The sequence below is a fragment of the Phyllobates terribilis genome, unplaced genomic scaffold, assembly GCF_046119375.1.
Source record: "Phyllobates terribilis strain yellow unplaced genomic scaffold, ASM4611937v1 Scaffold_11__3_contigs__length_659146591, whole genome shotgun sequence".
In the NCBI taxonomy this organism is placed as follows: Eukaryota; Metazoa; Chordata; class Amphibia; order Anura; family Dendrobatidae; genus Phyllobates; species Phyllobates terribilis.
Window position 1 is genome coordinate 279,036,095 of NW_027362771.1, and position 14,588 is coordinate 279,050,682.

Consider the following 14,588-nt stretch of genomic DNA (forward strand, 5'->3'; position numbering starts at 1 on the left):
CCAACCAATCAGAAGGTGATATAGAAGGGGCGTGGCTATACGTCCCGTTACTTGACGCTGTTTCCGGTGTGACGTCACTGGCTGTGTAGGACAGTGCTGCTGTGCCGGCCAATATGATGCGTGTGACGCGCGTGTCTGTGAGGACTGCATGGAGGTGTCTGGGGCTGGGCCTGTTCTGGGCTCTGTCAGTGAGAGCAGCTCCTCAGGCAGAGTGTGAAGGTGAGGCAGGTGTGCTCAGTGCTGCATGGCCTGCTGACCTGTGTGCTGCGTGTAGTGCCAGCAGTGTGCATGGCTCTGTGGTCAGTGAGAGACACCATGGCCTCGTCCTATCAGACGGCTGTCCGAGGTCACATGACACGCACTGCTGAAAACGGACACATGGGGCCTAGTCCTGAGCATGGGCGTCTGCGCATGTTTGTCGAGTGTTCCCTAAGCAGCGTCCCTTGTTATATGGAAACTAAGACCACAGAGCTATAATGGAGGCAAATCCTCCGGGGCTCAGGTCATATGATCATAATCCCTGCACCGTGTTATTGTCCACAGCACAGATAGGGCTAGATCATAATCCCTGCACCGTGTTATTGTCCACAGCACAGATAGGGCTAGATCATAATCCCTGCACCGTGTTATTATCCACAGCACAGATAGGGCTAGATCATAATCCCTGCACCGTGTTATTGTCCACAGCACTGATAGGGCTAGATCATAATCCCTGCACAGTGTTATTGTCCACAGCACAGATAGGGCTAGATCATAATCCCTGCACCGTGTTATTGTCCACAGCACTGATATGGCTAGTTCATAATCCCTGCACAGTGTTATTGTCCACAGCACAGATAGGGCTAGATCATAATCCCTGCACAGTGTTATTGTCCACAGCACAGATAGGGCTAGATCATAATCCCTGCACAGTGTTATTGTCCACAGCACAGATAGGGCTAGATCATAATCCCTGCACAGTGTTATTGTCCACAGCACAGATAGGGCTAGATCATAATCCCTGCACGGTGTTATTGTCCACAGCACTGATATGGCTAGATCATAATCCCTGCACGGTGTTATTGTCCACAGCACAGATAGGGCTAGATCATAATCCCTGCACAGTGTTATTGTCCACAGCACAGATAGGGCTAGATCATAATCCCTGCACAGTGTTATTGTCCACAGCACAGATAGGGCTAGATCATAATCCCTGCACCGTGTTATTGTCCACAGCACTGATATGGCTAGATCATAATCCCTGCACGGTGTTATTGTCCACAGCACAGATAGGGCTAGATCATAACCCCTGTACGGTGTTATTGTCCACAGCACTGATAGGGCTAGATCATAATCCCTGCACCGTGTTATTGTCCACAGCACAGATAGGGCTAGATCATAATCCCTGCACCGTGTTATTGTCCACAGCACAGATAGGGCTAGATCATAATCCCTGCACCGTGTTATTGTCCACAGCACAGATAGGGCTAGATCATAATCCCTGCACCGTGTTATTGTCCACAGCACAGATAGGGCTAGATCATAATCCCTGCACAGTGTTATTTTCCACAGCACAGATAGGGCTAGATCATAATCCCTGCACAGTGTTATTGTCCACAGCACAGATAGGGCTAGATCATAATCCCTGCACAGTGTTATTGTCCACAGCACAGATAGGGCTAGATCATAATCCCTGCACAGTGTTATTGTCCACAGCACAGATAGGGCTAGATCATAATCCCTGCACAGTGTTATTGTCCACAGCACAGATAGGGCTAGATCATAATCCCTGCACAGTGTTATTGTCCACAGCACTGATATGGCTAGATCATAATCCCTGCACAGTGTTATTGTCCACAGCACAGATAGGGCTAGATCATAATCCCTGCGCAGTGTTATTGTCCACAGCACTGATATGGCTAGATCATAATCCCTGCGCGGTGTTATTGTCCACAGCACAGATAGGGCTAGATCATAATCCCTGCGCGGTGTTATTGTCCACAGCACTGATAGGGCTAGATCATAACCCCTGCGCGGTGTTATTGTCCACAGCACTGATAGGACTAGATCATAATCCCTGCACGGTGTTATTGTCCACAGCACTGATAGGACTAGATCATAATCCCTGCACGGTGTTATTGTCCACAGCACTGATAGGACTAGATCATAATCCCTGCACGGTGTTATTGTCCACAGCACTGATAGGACTAGATCATAATCCCTGCACGGTGTTATTGTCCACAGCACTGATAGGACTAGATCATAATCCCTGCACGGTGTTATTGTCCACAGCACTGATAGGACTAGATCATAATCCCTGCACGGTGTTATTGTCCACAGCACTGATAGGACTAGATCATAATCCCTGCACGGTGTTATTGTCCACAGCACAGATAGGACTAGATCATAATCCCTGCACGGTGTTATTGTCCACAGCACAGATAGGACTAGATCATAATCCCTGCACGGTGTTATTGTCCACAGCACTGATAGGACTAGATCATAATCCCTGCACGGTGTTATTGTCCACAGCACTGATAGGACTAGATCATAATCCCTGCACAGTGTTATTGTCCACAACACTTATAGAGCTACACGGTGACTATGTGATCATATACATTAGAGGGTTTCTTCCTTACTCGAGCCCGCGCGTTTTATCACCAAGCGCTGCTGTGATTCCTCTGGTCAAAGTTAAAATTTTAAGAGCATCAATTCGGGTGTTGATGACCTAAGGGAGTGAAGGAACAGAAAAGGATCTAAAAACACTGCTGCACCAATACTGAGGCAATACCAGTCTGATTAACTTACCAGGAAGATGTCTTTCTGTATTCCCATACATACATGTTGTCAGGGCCGGCTCCAGGTTTTTCTGGGCCCCGGGCGAAAGAGTCTCAGTGGGCCCCTTTAACACATACCACGATTCATGATGCGGAGAAATTATATATATATTATATATATATATACATACATACATACATACAGTACTGGCCAAAAGTATTGGCACCCCTGCAATTCTGTCAGATAATACTCGGTTTCTTCCTGAAAATGATTGCAATCACAAATTCTTTGGTATTATTCTCTTCATTTAATTTCTCTTCAATGAAAAAAACACAAAAAGAATTGTTCTAAAGCCAAATTGGATATAATTCCACACCAAACCTAAAAAAGGGGGTGGACAAAAGTATTGGCACCCTTTGAAAAATCATGTGATGCTTCTCTAATTGGTGTAATTAACAGCACCTGTAACTTACCTGTGGCACCTAACAGGTGTTGGCAATAACTAAGTCACACTTGCAGCCAGTTAACATGGATTAAAGTTGACTCAACCTCTGTCCTGTGTCCTTGTGTGTACCACATTGAGCATGGAGAAAAGAAAGAAGACCAAAGAACTGTCTGAGGACTTGAGAAACCAAATTGTGAGGAAGCATGAGCAATCTCAAGGCTACAAGTCCATCTCCAAAGACCTGAATGTTCCTGTGTCTTCCGTGCGCAGTGTCATCAAGAAGTTTAAAGCCCATGGCACTGTGGCTAACCTCCCTAGATGTGGACGGAAAAGAAAAATTGACGAGAGATTTCAACGGAAGATTGTGCGGATGGTGGATAAAGAACCTCGACTAACATCCAAACAAGTTCAAGCTGCCCTGCAGTCCGAGGGTACAACAATGTCAACCCGTACTATCGGTCAGCGTCTGAATGAAAAGGGACTGTATGGTAGGATACCCAGGAAGACCCCACTTCTTACCCCGAGACATAAGAAAGCCTGGCTGGAGTTTGCCAAAACTTACCTGAGAAAGCCTAAAACGTTTTGGAAGAATGTTCTCTGGTCAGATGAGACAAAAGTAGAGCTTTTTGGGAAAAAGCATCAATATAGAGTGTTCAGGAAAAAAAAAGAGGCATTGAAAGAAAAGAACACGGTCCCTACAGTCAAAAATGGCGGAGGTTCCCTGATTTTTTTGGGTTGCTTTGCTGCCTCTGGCACTGGACTGCTTGACCGTGTGCATGGCTTTATGAAGTCTGAAGACTACCAACAAATTTTGCAGCATAATTTAGGGCCCAGTGTGAGAAAGCTGGGTCTCCCTCAGAGGTCATGGGTCTTCCAGCAGGACAATGACCCAAAACACACTTCCAAAAGCACTATAAAATGGTTTTAGAGAAAGCACTGGAGACTTCTAAGGTGGCCAGCAATGAGTCCAGACCTGAATCCCATAGAACACCTGTGGAGAGATCTCAAAATGGCAGTTTGGAGAAGGCACCCTTCAAATATCAGGGACCTGGAGCAGTTTGCCAAAGAAGAATGGTCTACAATTCCAGCAGAGCACTGTAAGAAACTCATTGATGGTTACGGGAAGCGGTTGTTCGCAGTTATTTTGGCTAAAGGTTGTGCAACCCAGTATTAGGCTGAGGGTGCCAATACTTTTGTCCGGCCCATTTTTGGAGTTTTGTGTGAAATGATCAATGATTTGATTTTTGCTTCATTCTCTTTTGTGTTTTTTCCTTGCAAGCAAATTAAATGAAGATAATAATACCAAAGAATTTGTGATTGCAATCATTTTCAGGAAGAAACTGAGCATTATCTGACAGAATTGCAGGGGTGCCAATACTTTTGGCCAGCACTGTATATATATATATATATATATATATATATATATATATATATATATATATATATACAGTACAGACCAAAAGTTTGGACACACCTTCTCATTTAAAGATTTTTCTGTATTTTCATGACTATGAAAATTGTACATTCACACTGAAGGCATCAAAACTATGAATTAACACATGTGGAATTATATACTTAACAAAAAAGTGTGAAACAACTGAAAATATGTCTTATATCCTAGGTTCTTCAAAGTAGCCACCTTTTGCTTTGATCACTGCTTTGCACACTCTTGGCATTCTCTTGATGAGCTTCAAGAGGTAGTCACCAGAAATGGTCTTCCAACAATCTTGAAGGAGTTCCCAGAGATGCTTAGCACTTGTTGGCCCTTTTGTCTTCACTCTGCGGTCCAGCTACCCCAAACCATCTCGATTGGGTTCAGGTCTGGTGACTGTGGAGGCCAGGTCATCTGGTTAGCACCCCATCACTCTCCTTCTTGGTCAAATAGCCCTTACACAGCCTGGAGGTGTGTTTGGGGTCATTGTCCTGTTGAAAAATAAATGATGGTAAAACTAAACACAAACTGGATGGAATAGCATGCTGCTGCAAGATGCTGTGGTAGCCATGCTGGTTCAGTATGCCTTCAATTTTGAATAAATCCCCAACAGTGTCACCAGCAAAGCACCCCCACACCATCACACCTCCTCCTCCATGCTTCACGGTGGAAACCAGGCATGTAGAGTCCATCCGTTCACCTTTTCTGCGTCGCACAAAGACACGGTGGTTGGAACCAAAGATCTCAAATTTGGACTCATCAGACCAAAGCACAGATTTCCACTGGTCTAATGTCCATTCCTTGGGTTCTTTAGCCCAAACAAGTCTCTTCTGCTTGTTGCCTGTCCTTAGCAGTGGTTTCCTAGCAGCTATTTTACCATGAAGGCCTGCTGCACAAAGTCTCCTCTTAACAGTTGTTGAAGAGATGTGTCTGCTGATAGAACTCTGTGTGGCAATGACCTGGTCTCTAATCTGAGCTGCTGTTAATCTGCGATTTCTGAGGCTGGTGACTCGGATAAACTTATCCTCAGAAGTAGAGGTGACTCTTGGTCTTCCTTTCCTGGGGCGGTCCTCATGTGAGCCAGTTTCTTTGTAGCGCTTGATGGTTTTTGCAACTGCACTTGGGGACACTTTCAAAGTTTGCCCAATTTTTCAGACTGACTGACCTTCATTTCTTAAAGTAATGATAGCCACTCATTTTTCTTTACTTAGCTGCTTTTTTATTGCCATAATACAAATTCTAACAGTCTATTCAGTAGGACTATCAGCTGTGTATCCACCAGACTTCTGCACAACACACCTGATGGTCCCAACCCCATTTATAAGGCTTGAAATCCCACTTATTAAACCTGACAGGGCACACATGTGAAGTGAAAACCATTTCCGGTGACTACCTCTTGAAGCTCATCAAGAGAATACCAAGAGTGTGCAAAGCAGTCATCAAAGTAAAAGGTGGCTACTTTGAAGAACCTAGAATATAAGACATATTCTCAGTTGTTTCACACTTTTTTGTTAAGTATATAATTCCACATGTGTTAATTCATAGTTTTGATGCCTTCAGTGTGAATGTACAATTTTCATAGTCATGAAAATACAGAAAAATCTTTAAATGAGAAGGTGTGTCCAAACTTTTGGTCTGTACTGTATATATATATATATATATATTAGTACAATGCAAAGATTTCACTTCTTACATTACATGAGTGATATCTATTGTAAATTCCACAATAGCTCAGAAACCGGTGAATCGCTCCACACAGAATACTGGCCCCCATATAAGGCTCCATACGGAATACTGGCCCCCATATAAGGCCCCATGCGGAATACTGGCCCCCATATAAGGCTCCATACGGAATACTGGCCCCCATATAAGGCTCCATACGGAATACTGGCCCCCTTATAAGGCTCCATACGGAATACTGGCCCCCATATAAGGCTCCATACGGAATACTGGCCCCCATATAAGGCTCCATACGGAATACTGGCCCCCATATAAGGCTCCATACGGAATACTGGCCCCCATGTAAGGCCCCATATGGAATACTGGCCCCCATGTAAGGCTCCATACGGAATACTGGCCCCCATATAAGGCCCCATACGGAATACTGGCCTCCATATAAGGCTCCATACGGAATACTGGCCCCCCATATAAGGCTCCATACGGAATACTGGCCCCCCATATAAGGCTCCATACGGAATAATGGCCCCCATATAAGGCTCCATACGGAATACTGGCCCCCATATAAGGCTCCATACGGAATACTGGCCCCCATACGGAATACTGGCCCCCATATAAGGCTCCATACGGAATACTGGCCCCCATATAAGGCTCCATACGGAATACTGGCCCCCATATAAGGCTCCATACAGGATACTGGTCCCCTTATAAAGCTCCATACAGGATACTGGCCCCCATATAACGCTCCATACAGGATACCGGTCCCCTTATAACGCTCCATACAGGATACCGGTCCCCTTATAACTCTCCATACAGGATACTGGCCCCCATATAATGCTGCATGCAGGCTGTTACCCCCCACATAATGCCCCATACAGGCTCCCCCCTTTTAATGCTCCATGCAGGCTGTTACCCCCCACATAATGCCCCATACAGGCTGCCCCCCCTTATAATGCTCCATGCAGGCTGTTCCCCCCCACATAATGCACTATGCAGGCTGCCCCCCCCTTTATAATGCCCCATGCAGGCTGTTCCCCACCTTATAATGCCCCATGCAGGATGTCACCCCCCCCTCTATATAGTGCCCCATGCAGGATGTCCCCCCCCTCTTTATAATGCCCCATGCAGGATGCCCCCCCTCTTTATAATGCCCCATGCAGGCTGTTCCCCCCCACATAATGCCCCATACAGGCCCCCCCCCTTTTAATGCTCCATGCAGGCTGTTACTCCCCCCCCCACATAATGCCCCATACAGGCTGCCCCCCCTTATAATGCTCCATGCAGGCTGTTCCCCACCTTATAATGCCCCATGCAGGATGTCACCCCCCCCTCTATATAATGCCCCATGCAGGATGTCCCCCCCCCTCTTTATAATGCCCCATGCAGGATGTCCCCCCCCCCTCTTTATAATGCCCCATGCAGGATGTCCCCCCCTTCTCTTTATACTGCCCCATGCCTCCATACATTGTCTTCCCGCTCAGCGCTCCCTGTGACGGCTCAGGGGAGGGCGCGGTGTAAAGACGTCACCGCGCCCTCTGACCTGAGACGTCACAGGGAGCGCGCACCAGGAAGACAGCTGATCTGCGGAGGCACGGGGAGAGGTAAGTATCCAGCTGCCGGGGCCCTGAGCAAGCGGCGGAGAAGGGCGGGCGCTGACACCGCTCTCCTCCGCCCATAGCCCAGCGCGGTGCGCGACCGCCAGTGGGCCCCTCTGCCTGCTCAGGGCCCCGGCATTTGCCCGGGTGCGCCGGGTGCTGACGCCGGCCCTGCATGTTGTGCTAAAAAGTGGCTGCTTGAAATCATGAGGCCAAAGTTTATAAATCATGTAATCTCACATGATGGGAAGATAACGTGCATCAGCTTACCTGCCATTACACAGACACATACATGGGAGATTGTCAGAGCCACAGCTGAGGTGACATGGAAGCAAGGACAGATTCCAGAAGATTATACAATCGTTTAAGCTTTCTTCATGTTAAAATACCAAAATGGATCAGTTCCACAAACAAGGGCCCCTAACAGCCCCAAGCACGTTGGCAATACTGCTACTGTATGTGGAACTGATTCATTTTGGTATTTTAACATGAAGAAATAAAGTTTGAACTCTTTTACAATCTCCTGGATGCTGGCCTTGCTTCCCTTTCACATGGTAATCTCGCATTTTTAGCATCCTAAAGGATTTAGGCCTATGGTTTCATGCAATTTTCACATAGACTTTAGAAAACACTGATTGGTATTTTAGTTTAACTAAAAATCCTAAAGGGGTGGCCTGATCTTCTGATGAAAATCTGGAGGGACTGCAGATCTCTGAATCCTGACAGCATACACCATTGCTGGTGAGAGAAGGTGGTCACATGACCACAAGTATTTTATTTGCATACATGTGGTAACATGTCAGCTAGGTGTGCTTGGCTCCTCTCAATTCACTTGTATAGAGAGCAGCCAGGCACGTTTATTTGTATTGTAGCTGGAAGTATGGAAATTGCGTATTTGAGATGACCTGACCGCCAGCTATAACAGGTAATACCAGTGAATTCAGTCAGGATTCAGAAGTCTGCAGTCACATAGTAACTGCAGACTTTTATCAGAACACCTGAGAAACCCTTTAAATCAAATGTTTCCTTTTCATGTATAAAGTGTGCATGTGCTTATAGATGTAAAATAAATTGCAACTTGTTAATGTTTTGAATAAATGAATAATATCTGTGTTTATTAATAATGTCAAGCTAACATGCATTTTGCTAACAACATGTTAATGGTCTTGTTTTTACAACCCCCTTTCTATACACTGTATTAGGCTAGATAGACCTTCCTCTATTAGGATGTATTCAGACATTTATTTTTTTTGGTCTTTTTTATGTATGAAAAACACAGATTTTGATCAGCGTTATTTATCACGATTTTGTTCTGTTTGCAAAATGATATGGATATATGCATAGCCTCAACGACTATAAAGGGTATATGTTCTATCCGTCAAAAATGCAACTAGGACACTTACAGTATAATAATAATGGAAGTCTGAATGTGGCCTTATAGCAGAGACCCTAAAAAGAATACTGCTTGCACCGCTAGACCTGGCACTTCTGTGTTTTAAACAAGAGACCATTGACTTGGTTTTCTTCGTAGCACCAAATCAAGAAAAAGCAATACTCAGCAATCTCTTTCTCTGCTGATCACAGGGCATTGCTGGAGGACTATTGGATAGATGTTGTCCAGAGTAGACACCCTCTTTAATGAGTAGTAAAGGAAGCTAAAAAGTGGCCTAACTTGTGATAGGTTTATTGGCAAGTGTTGTGTGATATGCATGCAATTTTTCTTTACGCCCATGGTTTGTTTAGACTTCATGCACACTAATGTATGCAATACGAGACAGTAAGTACTGCACAGTATTGCTGGTAAAACTGTCATGTTCAAAAATGCTCTGAAACTCGGAAATAATTCAGGCACTGAAGCCATCTAGAGATAAAGTCAGGCAGGATAGGAAGTGTCTGCAGGTCTTTTGAGTGCAAAATACCACTTTGCTATGGGAAAATCCAAACGTTTACAAAAAAAAAAAAAAAAAAGAAATCCCACATGGTATAAGTTTAAGATGTTCCCTTATTTTTGACTTTGAATAGGATATCTGTAATATAGGCGATAACTTATCACTGGAGGTCTGACTGCTAGGACCTCCTGAGATGAGGGATCTGTGAATTGTCAGGGACTGCACTCTACTTTTTCCAGCAGTTCCATAGACCATGTATGAAGTGGAGGTTGAGCATTCGCACCTCCACTCCATTCTGAATTGAGCTTGGTTCCAAAGCTATTATCTTGGCATCGCAGGAGGTTATAGCCTTCAGACCACTAGCAATTAGCCCTTATCCCAAAGATAGGGGATAACTAACTTCTCATTTTGGGAATATCCTTTTAAGAATACCATGTGAAGTGGAAACCCCTCTGTAGGAAAATCTTTAGGAGAAACTCAAAAAGGTTTCACACGTTTGCTAATCTTGATCAAATCAGGGCGTCTCTCAATCAGAGGCAAGGGCACACAAATAGTGTCTTGTCAGCGTACCCAGCTTGTCTGAATCTCAGATGCCCAGTCACAAGTTTTTATTACAGCCAGAAAGAAAAGGGGAATGGCTTAAAGAAGTTGTCCTCTACTTTATTCCCCCCCCCCCCATGTATCCCCCCAGGGCCCCTAAGATTTATTGTAAATACCTTCTGTTGCAGGTTCTGCCTGTGAGCGGTGCTATCGGTGGCCGCTCACAGGCTTCACGTGACCCCGCGCTGATGTCACGACAAGTGAGGCGTGACTCAGCGCTGGGGTCCCCGCGCCGGCTGCTGGGTTGTGGGCGGGGTTACCCCCCGCATCACACCCAGCATCCACCGCGCGCTTTCCCAATTAATGGGGAGAGGCAGAGCGCGCGGTGGATGCTGGGTGTGATGCGGGGGGAATAACCCTGCCCACAGCCTGGCATCCACTGGTGGAACCAGGAAGATCGGGACCCCCAGCTGCTGCCAGCACTTGTCGTGACATCAGCGGATGTCAGAGCCGGCTGCAGCGGGGGGTCACGTGATGCCTGTGAGCGGCCAGTGATAGCGTCGCTATTATTATCAGCAACAGAAGGTATTTACAAGAAGTCTTAGGGGCCCCGGGGGATACATTGGGGGGAATATAAAGTAGTGGACAACCCCCTTTAATACATTACCTAAGGAAAAAATATGTAAGTTGGGAAGAACAAAGTTGTAATTTCTAGATTCTGCAGAATTCCTTCAAACTAGCTCCAGTTTACTATACTTTTAGCAATAAAGTAGAGCTTAACCCAAAGACACCTCTTTATCAGAGACGACACCCTGTGTTATTGCTTTTATGAATAGCACTTATAAAGCTAATACAAAAATATTAAATTATCAAAGATATATAGGTATATAAATTGTCTGAAGGATGGCAAAGTATAAACTACTTACCATAACACATGTAAAATAGCTCCTGAAATAAAGGGTTTGGAGAAACATTCCTATGTTTAATACCAAAAAGCACGACACAAAAATAAGAAAATAAAAACTTTGTAAGAAAAAAAGATACAGAATCGAAAGCAATGCCCAGGAAACAATGACACGCTTTGTGTAAAACAACATAAATCAAGCTAAACCGTGATCGAATAGAGATTAGATTCACCTGTCCTCCTCAGTGCTCACATGACTTTAAGTAGCCTATGAAAGTCGACTTTGTTGGACAAGTTATTCTCTGTTCACAGTGGTATAGAGCTGTGCAGACCTGAAATGCTATTTTTTTTGGCTGCAGCTTTTCAGTGCATTCATTGGGTGAAAAATGCACAGAGAATTGACATGCTGCACCAGTGCAGGTCAAAAATACTCAACGTGTGCATGACAATTCAGGTTTCTCATTCACTTTGCTGGCTTCAGGTTTTGTCACAAATCCGCACCAAATCTGCAACGTGTGCACACATCCTTAAGGTAACATTTCAACTATATATATTTGAGTTTTTGATGTTGCAGCATTTCTGCACTTGTTCAGTTACTTGTTTTTAATTCCTTTTTGATGCTGTGTTTTTTGTCTCTTGTCTCATGTTTTAAGTAACACTGCTTTGTTTTTGATACTTCCCGTTATTTGGCTTTGACAAAATTCTTGTACATGCGTTTTTTACCTGCATTTTCCTTTTTAGTGCAATTGTATAGGGAAAATCCTCACATAAAGCTCAATGTACCATCAAGAGAGTTTGACATGTTGTAGTTTTCAAATGCACCACAGGTCAGTTTATTTCAGCAATGTGTGCATGCATGTATAATATACAGTAGGGAAAATAAGTATTCGATACACTGCTAATTTTGCAAGTTTTCCCACCTACAATGAATGGAAAGGTCTGTAATTTTTATTGTAGGTACACTTTAACTGTGATAGAATCTAAAAAGAAAAATACGAAAATCACATTGTATGATTTTTACATAATTAATTTGCATTTTATTGCATGAAATAAGTATTTGATACAATAGACTATGCAAATTGCCTCTTCAGAGAAAAAGAGGACTTGTACTCTATAGCGCCACCTATTGGAAGCAGCAATCCTACAAGTCACAATCAACCCTTTAATGAGTCATGCAATATGACTTGGGATAAAAGTCAAATCAGAATCTCTCACCTAGCCTAATCAGTTCTCATACTTTGCACTGATGAGGGCCAACAGCCCGAAACACCGTGTCTTGCAAATTGAGATTCTGATTTGGCTTTTATCCCAAGTCATGTTGCATGACTCGTTAAAGGGTTGATTGTGACTTGTAGGATTGCTACTTCCAATAGGTGGCGCTATAGAGTACAAGTCCTCTTTTTCTCTGAAGAGGCAATTTGCATATTAAATTTCCCAGAGGAGCATTGCACGGCGAATAAGCCTCCTTACCTTGACGTGCCAGAGCTGGTGTGTCACTCTCCATAAGGAGAAACGCTACCCCTGATACAATAGAAAAACTGAACTTAATATTTGGTACAGAAACCTTTGATGCAAGTACAGAGCAGAGGTTGTGGCTGTGTGTTTCTGCTCATTGTCATGCTGGAAGACCCAGCCACGACCCATCTTTAGTGCTCATACTGAGGGAAGGAGGTTGTTGATCAAAATTTCACGATACATGACCCCATACATCTTCACTTCAATACGGTGCAGTCGTGCTCCTGTTCCCTTTGCAGAAAAGCACCCCCAAAGTATGATGTTTCTACCACCATTCTTCACAGTTGGCACACTGTTCTTGGGGTTGTACTCATCCTTCTGCCTCCAAACACAGTGAGTGGAGTTGATAACAAAAAGGTCTCATCTGACCACATGACCTTCTCCCATGCCTCCTCTGGATAAGAAAGATGGTCATTAGCAAACTTCAAACAGGCCTAGACGTGCTGGCGTGAGCAGGGGGACCTTGCGTGCCCTGCAGGATTTTCTTCCATGATGGCGTAGTGGGTTACTAACCGGAATGTTTGAAACTGTGGTCCCAGCTCTCTTCACTTCATTGACCAGGTCCTCCCGTGTAGTTCTGGACTGATTCCTGACCTTTCTCAGAATCATCCTTACCCAACGAAGCAAGATATTGCATGGAGCCCCAGACCGAGGAAGATTGACATTCATCTTGTTTTTTCCATTTTCTAATAATTGCGCCAACAGTTGCTGCCTTCTCAACAAGCTGGTTGTCCTGTATACCATCCCAGCCTTGTGCATGTCTACAATTTTGTCCCTGGGGCCCTTAGACAGCTCTTTGGTCTTGGCCATGATGGAGATGTTGGAGTGTGAGTGATTGAGTGTGTGGACAGGTGTCTTTTTTTTTTTTTTTACAGGTAACTAGTTCAAACAGGTGCAATTACTACAGGTAATGAGTGCAGAGTAGGAGGGCTTATTAAAGAAAAACTAACAGGTCTGTGAGAGACCGAATTCTTGCTGGTTTGTAGGTGATCAAATACTTATTTCATGCAATAAAATGCAATTCAATTATTTAAAAATCATACAATGTGATTTTCTGGTTTTTATTTTTAGATTCTCTCACAGTTGAAGTGTAAATACAATAAAAATTACAGACCACTCCATTTTTTGTAGGTGGGAAAATCTGCGGCGTATCAAAGTATCAAATACTTATTTTCCCTTATTATTACATTATACTGTATGTATATATATGTACAGTACAGACCAAAAGTTTTGACACACCTTCTCATTTTAAAGACTTTTCTGTATTTTCATGACTATGAAAATTGTACATTCACACTGAAGGCATCAAAACTATGAATTAACACATGTGGAATTATATACTTAACAAAAAAGTGTGAAACAACTGAAAATATGGCTTATATTCTTAGTTCTTCAAAGTAGCCACCTTTTGCTTTGATGACTGCTTTGCACACTCTTGGCATTCTCTTGATGAGCTTCAAGAGGTAGTCACCGGAAATGGTCTTCCAACAATCTTGAAGGAGTTCCCAGAGATGCTTAGCACTTGTTGGCCCTTTTGCCTTCACTCTGCGGTCCAGCTCACCCCAAACTATCTCGATTGGGTTCAGGTCTTGTGACTGGAGGCCAGGTCATCTGGCGTAGCACCCCATCACTCTCCTTCTTGGTCAAATAGCCCTTACACAGCCTGGAGATGTGTTTGGGGTCATTGTCCTGTTGAAAAATAAATGATGGTCCAACTAAACGCAAGCCGGATGGAATAGCATGCCACTGCAAGATGCTGTGGTAGCCATGCTGGTTCAGTATGACTTTATATGAGAAGGTGTGTCCAAACTTTTGGTCTGCACTATATATATAT

The 14,588-nt window shown here is 44.1% G+C and overlaps 1 protein-coding gene across 1 annotated transcript in view; it reads left to right on the plus strand.

Moving 5' to 3' along the window:
• Positions 1 to 28: 28 nt before the first annotated feature.
• The window catches only part of CDNF (cerebral dopamine neurotrophic factor), a 53,422-nt gene continuing 38,862 nt past the window's right edge, over positions 29 to 14,588 (plus strand). The window contains exon 1 of the mRNA XM_073652357.1: positions 29 to 219. Within this exon, the coding sequence (XP_073508458.1) occupies positions 114 to 219 (106 nt within the window). The 5' untranslated portion in view covers positions 29 to 113. The remainder of the gene's footprint in view (positions 220 to 14,588) is intronic.